Source organism: Sinocyclocheilus anshuiensis, unplaced genomic scaffold, assembly GCF_001515605.1.
Source record: "Sinocyclocheilus anshuiensis isolate Anshui unplaced genomic scaffold, SAMN03320099.WGS_v1.1 scaffold166, whole genome shotgun sequence".
In the NCBI taxonomy this organism is placed as follows: Eukaryota; Metazoa; Chordata; class Actinopteri; order Cypriniformes; family Cyprinidae; genus Sinocyclocheilus; species Sinocyclocheilus anshuiensis.
Window position 1 is genome coordinate 1,656,693 of NW_015546050.1, and position 14,421 is coordinate 1,671,113.

The window sequence follows — 14,421 nt, forward strand, 5'->3', positions numbered from 1 at the left end:
ACTAATCCTGTGTGACTGATATGCTTCAAATCAGGTGATTTTAGGTCAGTGTTTTGGCTGTCAGTCAATGAAGCTCTCAGCCGGTAGGAATAGTAAGATGGCTGCTCGAACACTTCCGGTGGCTTCCCCGTTGAATGGCAGTTTAGAACGCGATGAGCGATCCAGTCATATATATAGATCAGTGGTTACTACTCGTATTCCTACACTTTCAGTCTTTGCGGAGACATGAAAAACAGCACATACCGCAGAAACGGTATAACGGAAAATGTTAGTGGTTTTGAAACAGTGAAATTTTCAAACCGCGGTATACCTTGAAACCGGTAATCGGCCCATGCCTACTTATGACCCTTGATTTACTGTGTCTCATTTTCAACTCTGTCCTAGCGTGTACTTTTCTTAACAATGTTGTAACATTGCATAATGACACTTTCCTTGTTATTCTCTCCTTAGGATGAGCCACTTATGGCGTAGCTTAGGCTGTTTAGATAAAAGTACGAATGTAAATGTGTGCCCTTGAGCTAGATACTAAACGATTAAATAATGCTAATAATGTTGTAGACAAAAACATCTCCAGGTTTTGTAATATAGTCCACCAAACAGAAGTCCACTCACTGGCTGTTTAGGTTTGGCTGATTAAGCCATTTGTTTGTTTGGTCATCAGGAAAGAGATCCCCTACACAATCCATGTACACCGCAGCATCACAGGCACAAATCGAGACTAAGAACCCCCGAGTGAACCTGCTGGTCAGTAAGTGGCAGCAGGTGTGGCTGCTGGCGCTGGACAGGAGGAGGAAGCTCAACGATGCTCTGGACAGACTAGAGGAAGTCAGTCATACATACACACCTGACCTCACACCTGTCTCAGACTCCTGTCAGGTGCCTTCACACTCATTTGCTTCTTATCTGCCCTCAGCTGAAAGAGTTTGCCAACTTTGACTTTGACGTATGGAGGAAACGCTACATGCGCTGGATGAACCACAAGAAATCGCGCGTCATGGATTTCTTCCGTCGTATTGATAAAGACCAGGATGGCAAAGTCACAAGGCAGGAATTCATCGATGGCATCCTATCCTCAAGTAAGAAAAGATTTCAAACCGTGTGTTGTTTAGGTCTAAAGTCTTTCAGGCTGTACCCTCAACGCCTCTCTGGTCCTGTAGAGTTCCCCACCAGTCGTCTGGAGATGAGCGCTGTGGCAGACATCTTTGATCGTGACGGCGACGGCTACATCGACTACTATGAGTTTGTGGCTGCTTTACATCCCAACAAAGATGCTTACAAACCATTAACTGATGCTGACAAAATTGAAGATGAGGTAAATGTTATCAGATTACTTTCTGGAAAGTTTTACGCAATAACTGGAAGTATTACGGATAGTGATTCTTGTAGTCGTTTTTATGATTTATGACTTTGTGTTTAGGTGACTCGCCAAGTTGCAAAGTGCAAGTGTCCGAAACGGTTCCAAGTAGAGCAGATTGGCGCCAACAAATATCGGGTAAGTGACAGATATTTCATGCTTTCTGGATGAGTCAAGAAAAAGATTCAGTATGGAACCCTAGGCCAATACAAGTGCAGAAGCCTGGTCATTGGTTCAGTGTTTTTCAAAAATAAAATTCACAAGTCCCCCAAAACAATCCCAGTATTATTGGTTGTGAAGTTGATGAATGAAATATATCAATTGTTTGTCATTTTACAACAAAAGTATCTAATGTTGTCAAATTTGTCAAAACAAGCATTCACCTCTGTGCTAGAAAAAAATCCTGCTTTTATTACAAAATATGTTGTTTATGTGGCAATAATATAATTGTATGTAACCAATCTAGCAAAGTTCATTTGGACATTGGCTGCATCCAAATGAAAAGGCCCTGATTCCTTGTATCAAAGCCGATATAAGGAATGTTTTGAGGACAGGATGGAAACATGAAGTCTGGAAAGAGTTCCACACACCCCTGTTAAACTGCTCCCCTACCCAAACCTCTCTGCCCCGACACTGCTGTTGCCAAAGAGAATGACTTCATTACATTTTTACGTGCCATTGCATTTTTCATTCTCTCAAGTTTGAGAGTTTCCCCCCCGGTCCCCTTCTCTCCAACACTCCTAATAAACAGATCCCGTAACATTTGGTCACAGACAGCCATTCTGTTACTGCCCGTAATCTGAGGGAATAGTACTGACTGGCTGGAGGCCTGTAACTGTGCCACTGGATGACAAGAACTAGAACTAGAACATCTTTTGTGATTTTTTTTTTGTTTTGTTTTCAAAAAATTTATTGAAATTTTATTGAAAAATGTATTGAAATTACATAATTTATTGTAAAAAACAAAAAGAGTGAACTGATATTTATTAATGTTTGTCTTTTCGCTTTTCCCCTCCACATCAGTTCTACCTTGGAAATCAGGTATACATGCACAGTGCTTTTTAAAGATTTTCTGTGCTGCCCTTTATGTTTTATCTGATTCACTGTCACTGTGTCTTTGAATTTCCAATATTTAAGACTGTCTTAAACTCACAAGCGGATAAGAATATTTAAAGAAGTTTTTAACTCTCTTCCCAAAGCTAGCCATTTAGTTTGTGGCATGGCTGTGTGCAAGTCTCCACTGGCATTGAAGCACAGTGGCTTGGGAAATTTATAAATACAGATGAACATTTCTACTTCCTTAATACTAAATGACACACAAAAAAAATGGTGTTTAGTGCTGATATTGCCTTAATATCTCTTATGTTGTGCCCTGAGTAATTTTAAGGCAGATTAATTTAGGTCTGAGTTAAACAAGCACAGATATTTGGGAAATAGTTTCTAGTCGACATGAAATCAACATTGAGCATTACTCAATCAATCAATTAATCAATAAAAATTTTTACAAAGTGTTATAACTTTTCTTAAACAACAGCCAAAGGCATATTAATAACATGTATTAATAATAAACAATTCTACTGTGTGTAGTTATTTATAGTTTACAACATAATGTAGAAACTTGGTGCAAACTTGTTGATGCAGTTTTTCTAAAATCTTGCCAGTAGTTAATACACTAATTTCATGACTGTAAATATATGCAGTGATAGGAATCAATTGGAATCTGTTCTACAGTTCGAGCATCAATTGTTCTACAGAAAAACAGCTTTTTTAGGGCATTTTAGGATGTTTTTATTTTTTAGAAACCATTTTTAGATTCAACTATCTGCTTTTGAGTTCAAATGCATTTCTCTCCGCAGCGTTGCATTCTGCTTTTTTATTATAATTTGCGACAGCTTTTGCAGCATAACACAGTATGCTTGCCTTCTGCTACCTGCTTAATTTATTTAAACTTATTTGAGTTCTTTTAACCACAGTTTGTGGCTGATGTTCAAACAAGCCAGAGCTTCAGGAGAAATTTTGAGCTGAAAGATGCATGATTCTCCCTACATAAAATCATGAGCTACATGCTTTCTCAGGGTGGTGTTTTGGGAAGATACAGTACGTGACTCTTAGCTGGTGGAGGGCTTTTATCGGGCAGGCCATGCAAACCTCATGTTTTTCTTCCTTTGTATTGAGAACTTTGTATCACATCAACTGAAACCATTCTTTTGACAGTTTGGTCTCGTTCACTGCTTACATGACCCCTTAATCGCCGATGAGACTTTAACAAACAGGGACAATCAAAATCTAACCCCCCATCTACACGTTGCCGTTTTGGAAAGCTGTATCCTGGTAAATGGTCATTCTTAAAGCCGTTTGTTGTGATTCTCTTGACTATTTCTCTTGATCATGCTTCAAAATTCATCTCCTCCTCCCCCCAATCACCAAATTCACCAATGGTATCGATTCACTCTGGGTATCACTTCTAGAATAAAGGGCTTGCAGGCCAGAGAGATGCTCAGCGGGTCACCATCAGTGTGTCGGTCATGTTGAGTTTCAGCGAGTCGATCTCAGCCATTCTTCCATATTGTGTGTGGTTGGAGTCGAGCATCAGTGTCAACACACGCATCCTCTATGAGAATGGTAGTTTGTAGTTCTAGACGGTGCAACTTCTGTATGCATATTTGGTTTGTAGAAAGACTTTCTCATATGGTATGATTTATATTTTCTTTTTGTTTTGTTTTTTGAACAGAAAGCATGAGGCCATAATTTTCTGTGCTGTGAAATCCGTATGCCTTGGCCATATCCAACTGGCAACAATCATTTGGATGCAACTCATTTGGCTTGTTGTTTTCTTTAGCTCCTATCTTTGGCATGGAGGGTGTAGGGGAATGCCGTAGAGTTATGCCCAAGTGTTCCCCTACGCAGGAAAACAGAGCCTCAGCAAGTGTAGAATGCACTTATAGCACACCCTAGTGGACACACTGATCACAGTCCTGTCCACCTTGTTTTAAAAGTGCACTAAGCAACTTTTTCTATTGTAATAAAGTTTCACGCATAAAGAAATTGATACAATTGTCAAATGTTTAACATGACGTTTACTCCCTTGAGATGAAGACTTGCGTAATATCAGTTTTATTACAAAAATTTAAATTCTTATATAAAAATACATGTCAATACTGTTTGTTTGGTTGTCATGAAGAGTAAAATAATTGCCTGTGCATATATAGGGCACTTTTGGAATCGATTAATCACAGGTGACAGATATGCCAGCAAATTGGATATTTCTGTAATGGTGTTTACATAGTGCTTCATCCAGGCCCACAGGTGGCAGCATAAGTTCTAGAACCACTGTCGAATCAGCCAGTAATACAAACTCTGAAATGACTTTGTGCACCTTTAATGACATACAGTGTACCACACCACCACACATGATCCGTCAATCATTAGCACAAAGCCACAAATGAAACCAGTTGGATTGACCACTCATTTCACGTCTTCTGGAATGAAACCAATGTTGTGTCTCAATCAAAATTTGTTTTGATCAAATGGCTCGGCAGGGCAACAAGAGGAAGCCAGAGATAAACACAACAGAAATAGCATCTAATTGGGATTAATAATGTTGTGATTTGACTCACTGCTTTTTCACCACACGTTTGATGGCTAGTTTTTTTTACTATTTTTAAAAAGGTGTTACAGGGCTGAGGTTTCTGATGTTGCTCTGCTGCGTGCCTGTCACTGACAAACATGACTGTATTTCAGCGGAATGACTGTGTTCTCTGTTCGTGTCCAGTTTGGAGATTCCCAGCAGCTGCGGCTGGTGCGGATCCTGCGCAGTACGGTGATGGTGCGGGTGGGTGGTGGTTGGATGGCCCTGGATGAGTTCCTGGTGAAAAATGACCCGTGCAGAGGTAATGTCCACTTGATGTTGAACTCAACTTCAGCTTGTGGTGTTCAGACAGGTCTATTAAATGCATTGATATTGTGCATAACAGAATTGTTCAACTTATTTATACACTGTATTTTACTCCCTCCAAGACAATATGTTGCAGACACAAAGGTTCTGTTCCAAAACCTAGTCGAGTTGCCTACATAGGCAGCATTTTCACACATCACAGACAAGTTCCCAATGCGACGGCAGTTTCCTTATTGTGCTGCTTTCTAAGATGCCTTGTAATTCCAAAAGCAGTATCGAATGAGTGCTTCATGGAGAAGGCAATCGCATATAAGCGTCGTTCAGCACTGAAAAGAATAAAACAAAACAGATCAGTGTAATTAAAAAATGGACCACTGGGTCACTTGTGAGGATCCATTTCATTTAAGATGCTGCTTTAGGAGGAACCTGCCAGTGTAGACAACAGAAAGCAATGCAGCTCATTAGGTTTTGGAACAGAATCCTAAGTTCCCAATAATTAAAGCAATTTAATATTTAGAAAGAGAATGTTACTGATGGATATTCTTATTTCTTATGTAGGCAGTAATCATTTGTTGGGGCTTAATCTTTTCTTCCTGCACTCTGTTTATGGGATTCTTAAAGCTTGCCACGAAGCCTTTCTTTCAGAATTTCCCTTTTCCTGCTGCTTTGTTAGTGAAACCAATTATCGTTTCTTCTAGTTCACCACCACGGGAGTAAAATGTTGCGCTCGGAATCAAATTCTTCAATTACTCAGTCTCCTATAGGTTGGCAACTCTCACACTTTCTCGCCTTGCTCCATCCCAGTGGTATGTGTGCATCCCAGTGTGTGTGTGTGCTGCAGTGATCCCTGAATGGTATTCTCATTAACATTAATCTCACGCTTCCCTTTCCATCGTGCTGTCTGGGACTGTTTAGCATGCGGTTTCGTGTTGCGTCATGTGTCCTCTCTCGCTTTCTCTGCATGTGCTTATTGTAGCTCTGTTGCAGTGCAGTGCATCTTGCTCGACAATCTCATCAATGCAGGATATGAATGATTCATCACATTAAACTGAACTATACACGATAAACCAAATATGCTAAATTGTTTTTCTAAACGGCAGTCTCTGAAGGTTAATCCCGTTTAAGCAGCATCAATGTTTTTCTTTTTCTTTTTACTATTAGATATTTTTGCCAGTGATGTGCAATGCATGCAAGTCATTCCCTACATCAAACCAAAGCGCAAAACTCTGAACTGTGTTTTGCTCATTTGAATGGGTGGCCATCATTCCCCAGCCTGGTTAAAGATACTTTCATAAAAATCAACCAAGATCAGAACCTTTAAATTGGCTTTCTGAAAAAAAGTCCCTGAAACTTGCTTTGAAGGAATGTTTTGGGGTCAAAACAAGTTGAGGTCTGTGAACAGCATATGTGGCTTTCTGTTGATTATAACAACAACAACAACAAAGCCTTGCCCCTCAATTTGTTTACAGTAATTAGGGTGGGGTGATTCAATTGATATAGACAACTTTACAGATCAAATAATAAACATTTTTACTCAATCGACTTGTTATCAATCGTTGGAACCACAGATGTTGGCCATAGACCTCAAGTTGAACTAAAGCCATAATATTCCTTTGAATTTCAGAGGCTTATTTTCTAAACCCATGTGAAAGGTTTTGCTGTGGTCTTGCCTCCCGGCTCATTGCACTATATGATCTTCCTCCAGCTAAGGGCAGAACCAACTTGGAGCTGCGCGAGAAATTTATTCTCCCAGAAGGCACCACCCAGGTGATGGCCAGTTTCCGCTACAGAGGTCGAAGGTCACGGCCGTCCTCAAGAGGTGCCTCCCCTAACAGATCCAATTCTAGTTACAGCTGTCCCGCACAACCCAACCCACCCGGCTCCAGCACACCCAAGGTATGGATATTGTTGATTAGAAATAAGTAACTTCTCCATGTTTTTGTCACAATTTTCCTGTCGCCAATCATGAAGCTTGGTTCCAAAACCTAGTGAGCTTCTTTGCTGTCCGCTGACTACATAGGCAGCTGTTTTGTAAGGCAACAACCTGACTGAAGTGAAACCATAAGCACAGGTCAACAACTCGGTGCATAATACAAATAGCACATGGGAGACTCGAGTCAAGGTTGTTTTTAAGAGAGTTTGGTCACAGACTGTATATATACCAAGATGGTTCAGATATTAATTTGAATAGGAGAGAGTGCAACCCGCAATATGGAGGAACAAGTCCCGCCTTCTTTATAAAAGCGCCAAATGGCAATTGGTAAAGTCTTCATGTCACTGCAGCTGCTGTTAGGAGCCAGTCAGTGTCCTGAGACACTTACCAACCAGAAATATACACTTTTTAATGCTGTTTGAGCAAAAGAAACAACATTTATGGGGCACTTCATTTCAGATTGTATTGCTGATTTAATATATGGCACTTAAATGTGAGTTTGATAAGCAGTTTTTGAGATTTCAATATTTTCCCATTTAAGTATCTAAATAAAAATGCCAAAATGTGGGTTATGCACAATAACCACTCAATATGACTTCATAGTAGATACTAAAGATGAGCATAACCCATAGCCATCGCATATCCAGGTTTTTTTTTTCTTCTTCTCACTAACATTTGGATAATAAAATCAAAGAATAAAAAGGACTTGAGCATAAAAAGACATAGCACACTTTAACTATTTTTTATCAATATTTAGAAGTATTCATTCAGCATTAAATGAATTCTGTTTAACTTTTGAATTTCTCATGTTATTTTTCATATCAAATGGCAAAAAGAAGTTATTTTGGAAGGCAGCATAAACCTCTTTTGAGGTTAGAGAGGAAGAGTGTATCTATGACATCTTAGAATGCTGTCTTATGTGGGGAGCTCACTAAGATTTGGAACAGAGCCATGCATAGCCCCATCACTGATATATATAATTATTTCCTGTATTGTCTGTCTTTTTTTTCTATTGCTACCCTTCGTATGTGGTTTATCCACAATTGTTTCTCACAGACTCCCCAACATTTAACCCGCAATTATGATAAACCCTGGCTGACAAACAGCAAATCAGCTACTCCTCTTAAATCATCTGACTCCTTTGACAGCCAAGGGTCATCCAATGAGGTATAGTGCTTAAGAAACGAGTGACAAATCCCCATCTAATCTCCGTCTCCTGCTCCTGACCTCTGTCTTTGCCTTGTTACTGATCTAATTGCTTCCTGTGTGGATTGGGGATTGAGTTCAATCTCTTTCTCTGGCTTTGCAGTGATGCATGGAAGTGGTCCGTTATTAAGGCGGATGTGTTTGCTTCAGTCCTCTAATTCATGATCTTTAGACCTCTCTTTCGCAAAGAGGGTGGTGTGATTGTCTTAAATCAAATCAGCTTGATATACAAAGGCCTTTTCTAAACATCACCTTCAAGCACTAACTGCAAAATGAATATTTTTCTGTCCTCTTGCCACTAAAACGTGATGCTTGTGAGATCTTTTCTACATCCTGAACTCTAAAATGATTTCTTCTCTTTCTCCTGATGTGTATGACTGGTTTTGATTCCGCGTAGGCAGTATACTGTAATTTTCTTGTCTGGCGTGCATTTATTCAGTCATTCTGGCCATGAACTGCACACACTGCAACGTTTTGGGATGAACAAACACATTTAGATGTGGGAGTGATATGAAATACAGAAGTCACTCCTAAACCAACCTCTGTCGAGATAAATGTTTCAGTCAGGGTTTCTTTGTGCTTGCTTTCGTCAAATGTGTTTCAGTGCAGTTTCATTGCCAGCATGTTAGAGCAGAAACCCACTGAGTGTATCTGCATCTTAGAAAGCTCCTCTTGGCCAAAGGTTGCTGTTTTTATTTGTGTCAGTGAACAGTCTGTTACATGCCTCCTCGTTGTCCTGATCTAATAGTTTCTAAATCATGACATCTTACAGAGCACCCCTATTCAGGGAAGCAAGCTTCGTCTTCCAGGCTATTTGTCAGGAAAAGGCTTTCAGTCGGGAGAGGATGGGACCTTGATAAACGCTGCAGTCATGAAGGCCAGAGGTCAAGCCATGGGTGAGTCCGACACACCTTCTGCTCTTCATCAAGTCTTGCTGCTGCTACTGTGCGATATATTGAACATTCACAAAAAAACGACACTGATTTTATTGGACTCTGGCTTTGCTACACTTCATGTCTCTTGTTATTATGAGACTATAAAGATCAGTTTCTGTTTTCAGATCCGTCAAGTATTCAACTATGCATCACCCAAAAAAGAACACAGAGCAATATTTTTAAATGTTATGTTAAAGAAATATTTAGTTAAATATTGCTGTCTAATATGAATAATAATATGTGAATATAATAGAGCTGCCCCCACCTAAAGTGATTTCTGGTCGACTAGTAGTCGTCCATTTAAGCCATTAATCGCATGTTTAAATTAATTTAATTACTTAATTACTTGCGTTTAAACGCACGTATATAACTTGCCACAAAGCACCCACAAAAGTAATGACTATGAATGTGTTGGGGAAAATAGCCAGGAGATATAATTATTTATTAATAAACTAGTGTTTTCCCAGTCAGTATGTTGGCTGCAAAGATGTTGACGTTGCTGTACAGTGAACGCACAGAAATGCACCTCCCATACGGATTACGAATTTGTTTTCGATTTAAATTGGTTCGTTCAGAAGTACAAATTTCAAGCTTTCTATAGATATATTTCTCCTGTCTGTGAGGCAAGTAGCCTATAAGCTGAGTTTCGGTTCATTTTTGTGACGTGCTCCAGTGCACAGAGACCGAGACGGCACAAAGCGCATCCTGTTTGTTTTCTCTATTTTACAATAGCACAACGTCTTGTTGATATTGTGAGGGTACGAAAATAAAGTTGACAGTTTCGAATGATGTATTTCTTGTATCTGTATAAGCAAAAATGACTGCATATTTTAAGTTGTTTTCGCGGTTATCAAGAAAAAAATCGTGCCGGTGTCATGCAGAAAGCATGCTAATAGCTTCCGCATTCCACACAAACACTTAGCGGCCATGTAAATTTGCTACTTCTTACATGTTTCAGTTTCAAATGATAAGTCATATTTGAGGTCGATGAATGACAGGCGAACGTTTGGATTTCCTGCCCGATATACTGTAATTATCAAAAGGACCTGCCGTTAACCATCTGTCCCTCACAAATTATGTGACTTTGATTGTTTTTTTCTGTGACTAACCATCTAATAAACTTTTGGTTGAATAAGCCTCTTCTCATCGACTAAAGTTTATTCACCTTTATTCACCTTTATTTATATAGCGCTTTTAACAATACAGATTGTGTCAAAGCAACTGAACAGCATTAATTAGGAAAATAGTGTGTCAATAATGCAAAATGACAATAGAAAAAAAATGTTTTTTAATCATTTATTTAGTGAACAGCAGTGTATAAAACATGATTTTTCTGTATTTTACTTTTGGATTAAAGATTTTGAATCTACATTTGTCAATAGTGGTTGTTTGGATGATATGATTCTAGTTCTTTTGGGAAACAAAATCTAAATGCATATCAAACATAATTAAAAAGCTTAAAAACTATCAATAAATACTTTTTTTTAATCTTAGTGATGAGCCATTATGTGGATGTCAGTATCATAGCTCTGAGATGTAACTGGCTGTGAATTCTCTTCTTAGGGTTGAGTAAGATCCCAAGCAGGCCTGGCAGCAAAGCAGGAAGCCGCGGGAGCAGCCGCCGTGGCAGCGATGCCTCAGACTTTGATATTTCAGACATCCAGTCGGTGTGCTCGGACGTGTCGGAGACAGTGACAGACTCAGGACGCCCGATGCCGCGCTCAGCCTCACGCCAACACGGAGGCAAACACTCCAAAATCCCAACTCCCCAAAGGAGGAGCACTCCTACTAGCAAACTGGCTAAGAATACCAAGAGATAGTCAACAGTCCAGTCCACAGAAGCGGCCAGGATCTGGGCCTCTGTTCTGACAGCACTGGGTTAGCGCACACTAAACCGAGACTGGACAGACGTAGATTCACACTACACACTGCAAAGTGTTATTGATTTTAAAAAGCGTAGCAAGATGTAAATTATTCTGTTGTGGAAAAGGAAGTTCATGTGGAGTGTATGTGTGTGAGTGTGTGTGTGGAATGCAGTGGCTTTGTGCATTTGTCCTGTACTTTGTGACTGTTGCGTCATTAATATTTTGTTTATTGCTGGGAAAGGCCAGCGAACACAAGAAGACTATGTTAGGTAAACTAACACTTTTCCACATGTTTGTGTTGAGGGAGAAGCTGAATGTACAGTCATTTCCTCCAGCGGACTTGCTTGTTGGTGATAATATGCCTTTGTATTCTGCCAGGACACCACAATTATTTATTCATCTATTTAAAGTGCAATGACAAGCTGCTGTTATGCATTTAAAGGGCAATACAATACCACTGCTACACTACAACTGTAACCCCTGCTATCATACACTACAGTTAATCCAGATCATGGCCTTTAAACTTGCATATAAAACACCCGTCTAGCACCCGTAGTAATGTTCGTTTCGATCAAATCACAGATTGCGTGCCACTTTACTGTGACTAGAACTTTCTGACTAAAAACATTCATAAGTGCAATCATGCCTGTGTACTCTATGGTTCCTTTTTGCCTGATTGATCCAAATTACTCAACTTTTTGTAATAAATATGCTTGCAGAAAGCTCGACAATATATACAACCTTCAAAGTCTCACTTGTTGTTTCCATCTGTCCAACCTATCTGACTAACATCCGAACAAAGACGCATTTTGACTGAGTCGCATTTACGCAAAAATGTCTCAGGCCTGCGATTAACAAGTCTTAAAGGGATAGTTCACCCAAAATGAAAATTCTGTCATAAATTACTCACTGATGCCACATGGACTATTTTAACGATGTTCTTACTACCTTTCTGGGCCATGAAACGTTTCAGTTGCATTGCTATCTATGCAGGGTCAGGTTCATCAAAAATATCTTAATTTGTGTTCCAAAGATGAACGAAGGTCTTACCGGTTTGGAACGACATGAGGGTGAGTAATTAATGACAGAATTTTCATTTTTGGGTGAACTATCCCTTTAAGAAGAAAATAAAACATTTTATGAGACTAAAGTGCATTGTCAGCCTCGTAGCCTGTGGCAGTCCCTTTGCCAGTAAATAGGACAACAAAAAAAAATCTTGCGTAAAGATGCCAGATGGTCTTTAATGTTGTTTGGATTAATGTTAGTATGTGGGAGTGTAATCAGATGAGGTGATGTGAGGTCAGTGACGCCGTGGAGTTAATCCTCAACATCCTTCTATAGGATACGGAAACCTAGCCCTGCACGACAGCAGACAGCAGGGAGAGAAAAAAAAAGGTCATTTTGATATGGTTTTTGTCAAGATCTACACCAACACTTACCATTTGATCAGCTAATCCTTCTCAACACATATTCTCTCATATATAAGTGTTTGATTTATCTCCATAAGATCTGCCCAAGTAATTTAGTGTGTTTTCCCCCCATTAATATGTTAACTCCAGTTTATACATGTTTAAAGAATGTTTATTCATTTTTCATTGTTATAAAACACATTTATTTTCTTAAAGCCATTAGCTTTATTTTTAAACATCATTTACTGTAGTGTTACAGTTTCTGTCATATAACGTTTCCTATATATATATATATATATATATATATATATATATAGCCACTTTATTTTCAAGTCCTTTCATTGTTATAAAACACATTTATTTTCTTAAAGCCATTAGCTTTATTTTTAAACATCATTTACTGTAGTGTTACAGTTTCTGTCATATAACGTTTCCTATATATATATATATATATATATATATATATATATAGCCACTTTATTTTAAAGTCCAGTTCTTACTACTAACTATCAACTATGACTTTTGCCTCAGTAAACTCCTCATTACTGCTAATTAATAGTTAAAAAGGTAGTTGTTAAGTTTAGGTATTGGGTAGGATTAGGAATGTAGAATATGGTCGTGCAGAATATGTGCTTTATAAATACATAAACATTACTAGCATATAAACAACCAACATTCTAGTAATATGCATGCTAATAAGCAACTAGTTAATAGTGAGAATTGGTCCCTAAACTAAAGTGTTACCAAAGTCAACAACTGCAATAAGATAAGACATACGTTGACTAAACAGAATTACAATAATGAAGTAGTGTACATCACTGGGGGAAGAACCGATTATTCTAAATGTAGGTGGATAACATCTCTTCTACGTGATTATATAGAAGTTCCCGATTGTCTAGTTTCGACACAATTTCCAAAAGCTGGAGTGCAAGGTACTGCGTTGCTATAATGAGTGTTTTTGAGGAGGAACTAATCAGTGCATTTGGTAAAGTTGGCCAGGTTAGTGACATCAATGTGACTGCAAACACCTGTAGCTCTAGACTGGGAGCCGTCCTGCTTGAGCCTCAAGGTGGACGGGTAAAGCCAGGCATTCACTAACCACTCTAAAAATGAAAAAGAATGTCTAGCTGCAGTATGGGCATGTGACAAGGTGTTTTATTGGGTACTCATATGACATACAACATTACCATCCAGACTGATCATAAACTTTGGGTCGTTGATTAACAACAAGAATGCTGATGTGAAGCCCCTCTCAACACATGCTGCTGAGAATGATACCGCAATGCTGTGGGAGAATATGCACCCGGAAAGCTTCTGCTTGTTTCTGACAGTCACTCCCATCATCACCAGCATTACAGCTGCTTTAACAAATGACAAAAAGGCCAAAATGAATCAACGCATGTCAAGGCCTGTGTTCCATTTAAAATTATCCATGTTCAAAAGAAGATCACAAATGGTGATTCATTATGTGAATGCAGGCTGGCCTAATTATGTCACCAGTTTCCCAGAAAGCATTAACAGCTGTTTCTCAACTACAGTAAAGATGTTCTCACCACATCCGATGGTTTAGGACTTTATGTTGATTACACAAGTCCTAAGGGATGAACTGATATGATTGCCGTGAGCATCCCGGCAGAGTGGATGATAGCCGGTGTAAGGCAATTCAAAAGAGGCCAAATCTGTAACGACACTCTAAAAAATGCTGGGTTAAATACAACCCAGTGCTGGGTAAAATGGGGACAAACCCAGCAATGGGGTTGTTTTGACCCAGCGGTTGGGTTACTACCCAGAAGGTTGGGTTAAACATTTAACCCAACCGCTGGG

At 39.1% G+C, this 14,421-nt stretch overlaps 1 protein-coding gene across 1 annotated transcript in view; it reads left to right on the forward strand.

Annotated features, from left to right (window-relative positions):
* The window catches only part of LOC107699120 (dystonin-like), a 174,091-nt gene extending 162,140 nt beyond the window's left edge, over positions 1-11,951 (forward strand). Inside the window, exons 96-105 of the mRNA XM_016500293.1 lie at positions 662-825; positions 914-1,076; positions 1,158-1,312; positions 1,418-1,492; positions 2,378-2,395; positions 5,127-5,244; positions 6,955-7,145; positions 8,239-8,349; positions 9,161-9,284; positions 10,887-11,951. Coding sequence (XP_016355779.1) covers positions 662-825; positions 914-1,076; positions 1,158-1,312; positions 1,418-1,492; positions 2,378-2,395; positions 5,127-5,244; positions 6,955-7,145; positions 8,239-8,349; positions 9,161-9,284; positions 10,887-11,143 — 1,376 coding nt within the window. The 3' untranslated portion in view covers positions 11,144-11,951. The remainder of the gene's footprint in view (positions 1-661; positions 826-913; positions 1,077-1,157; positions 1,313-1,417; positions 1,493-2,377; positions 2,396-5,126; positions 5,245-6,954; positions 7,146-8,238; positions 8,350-9,160; positions 9,285-10,886) is intronic.
* The last annotated feature ends 2,470 nt before the right edge of the window (positions 11,952-14,421 follow it).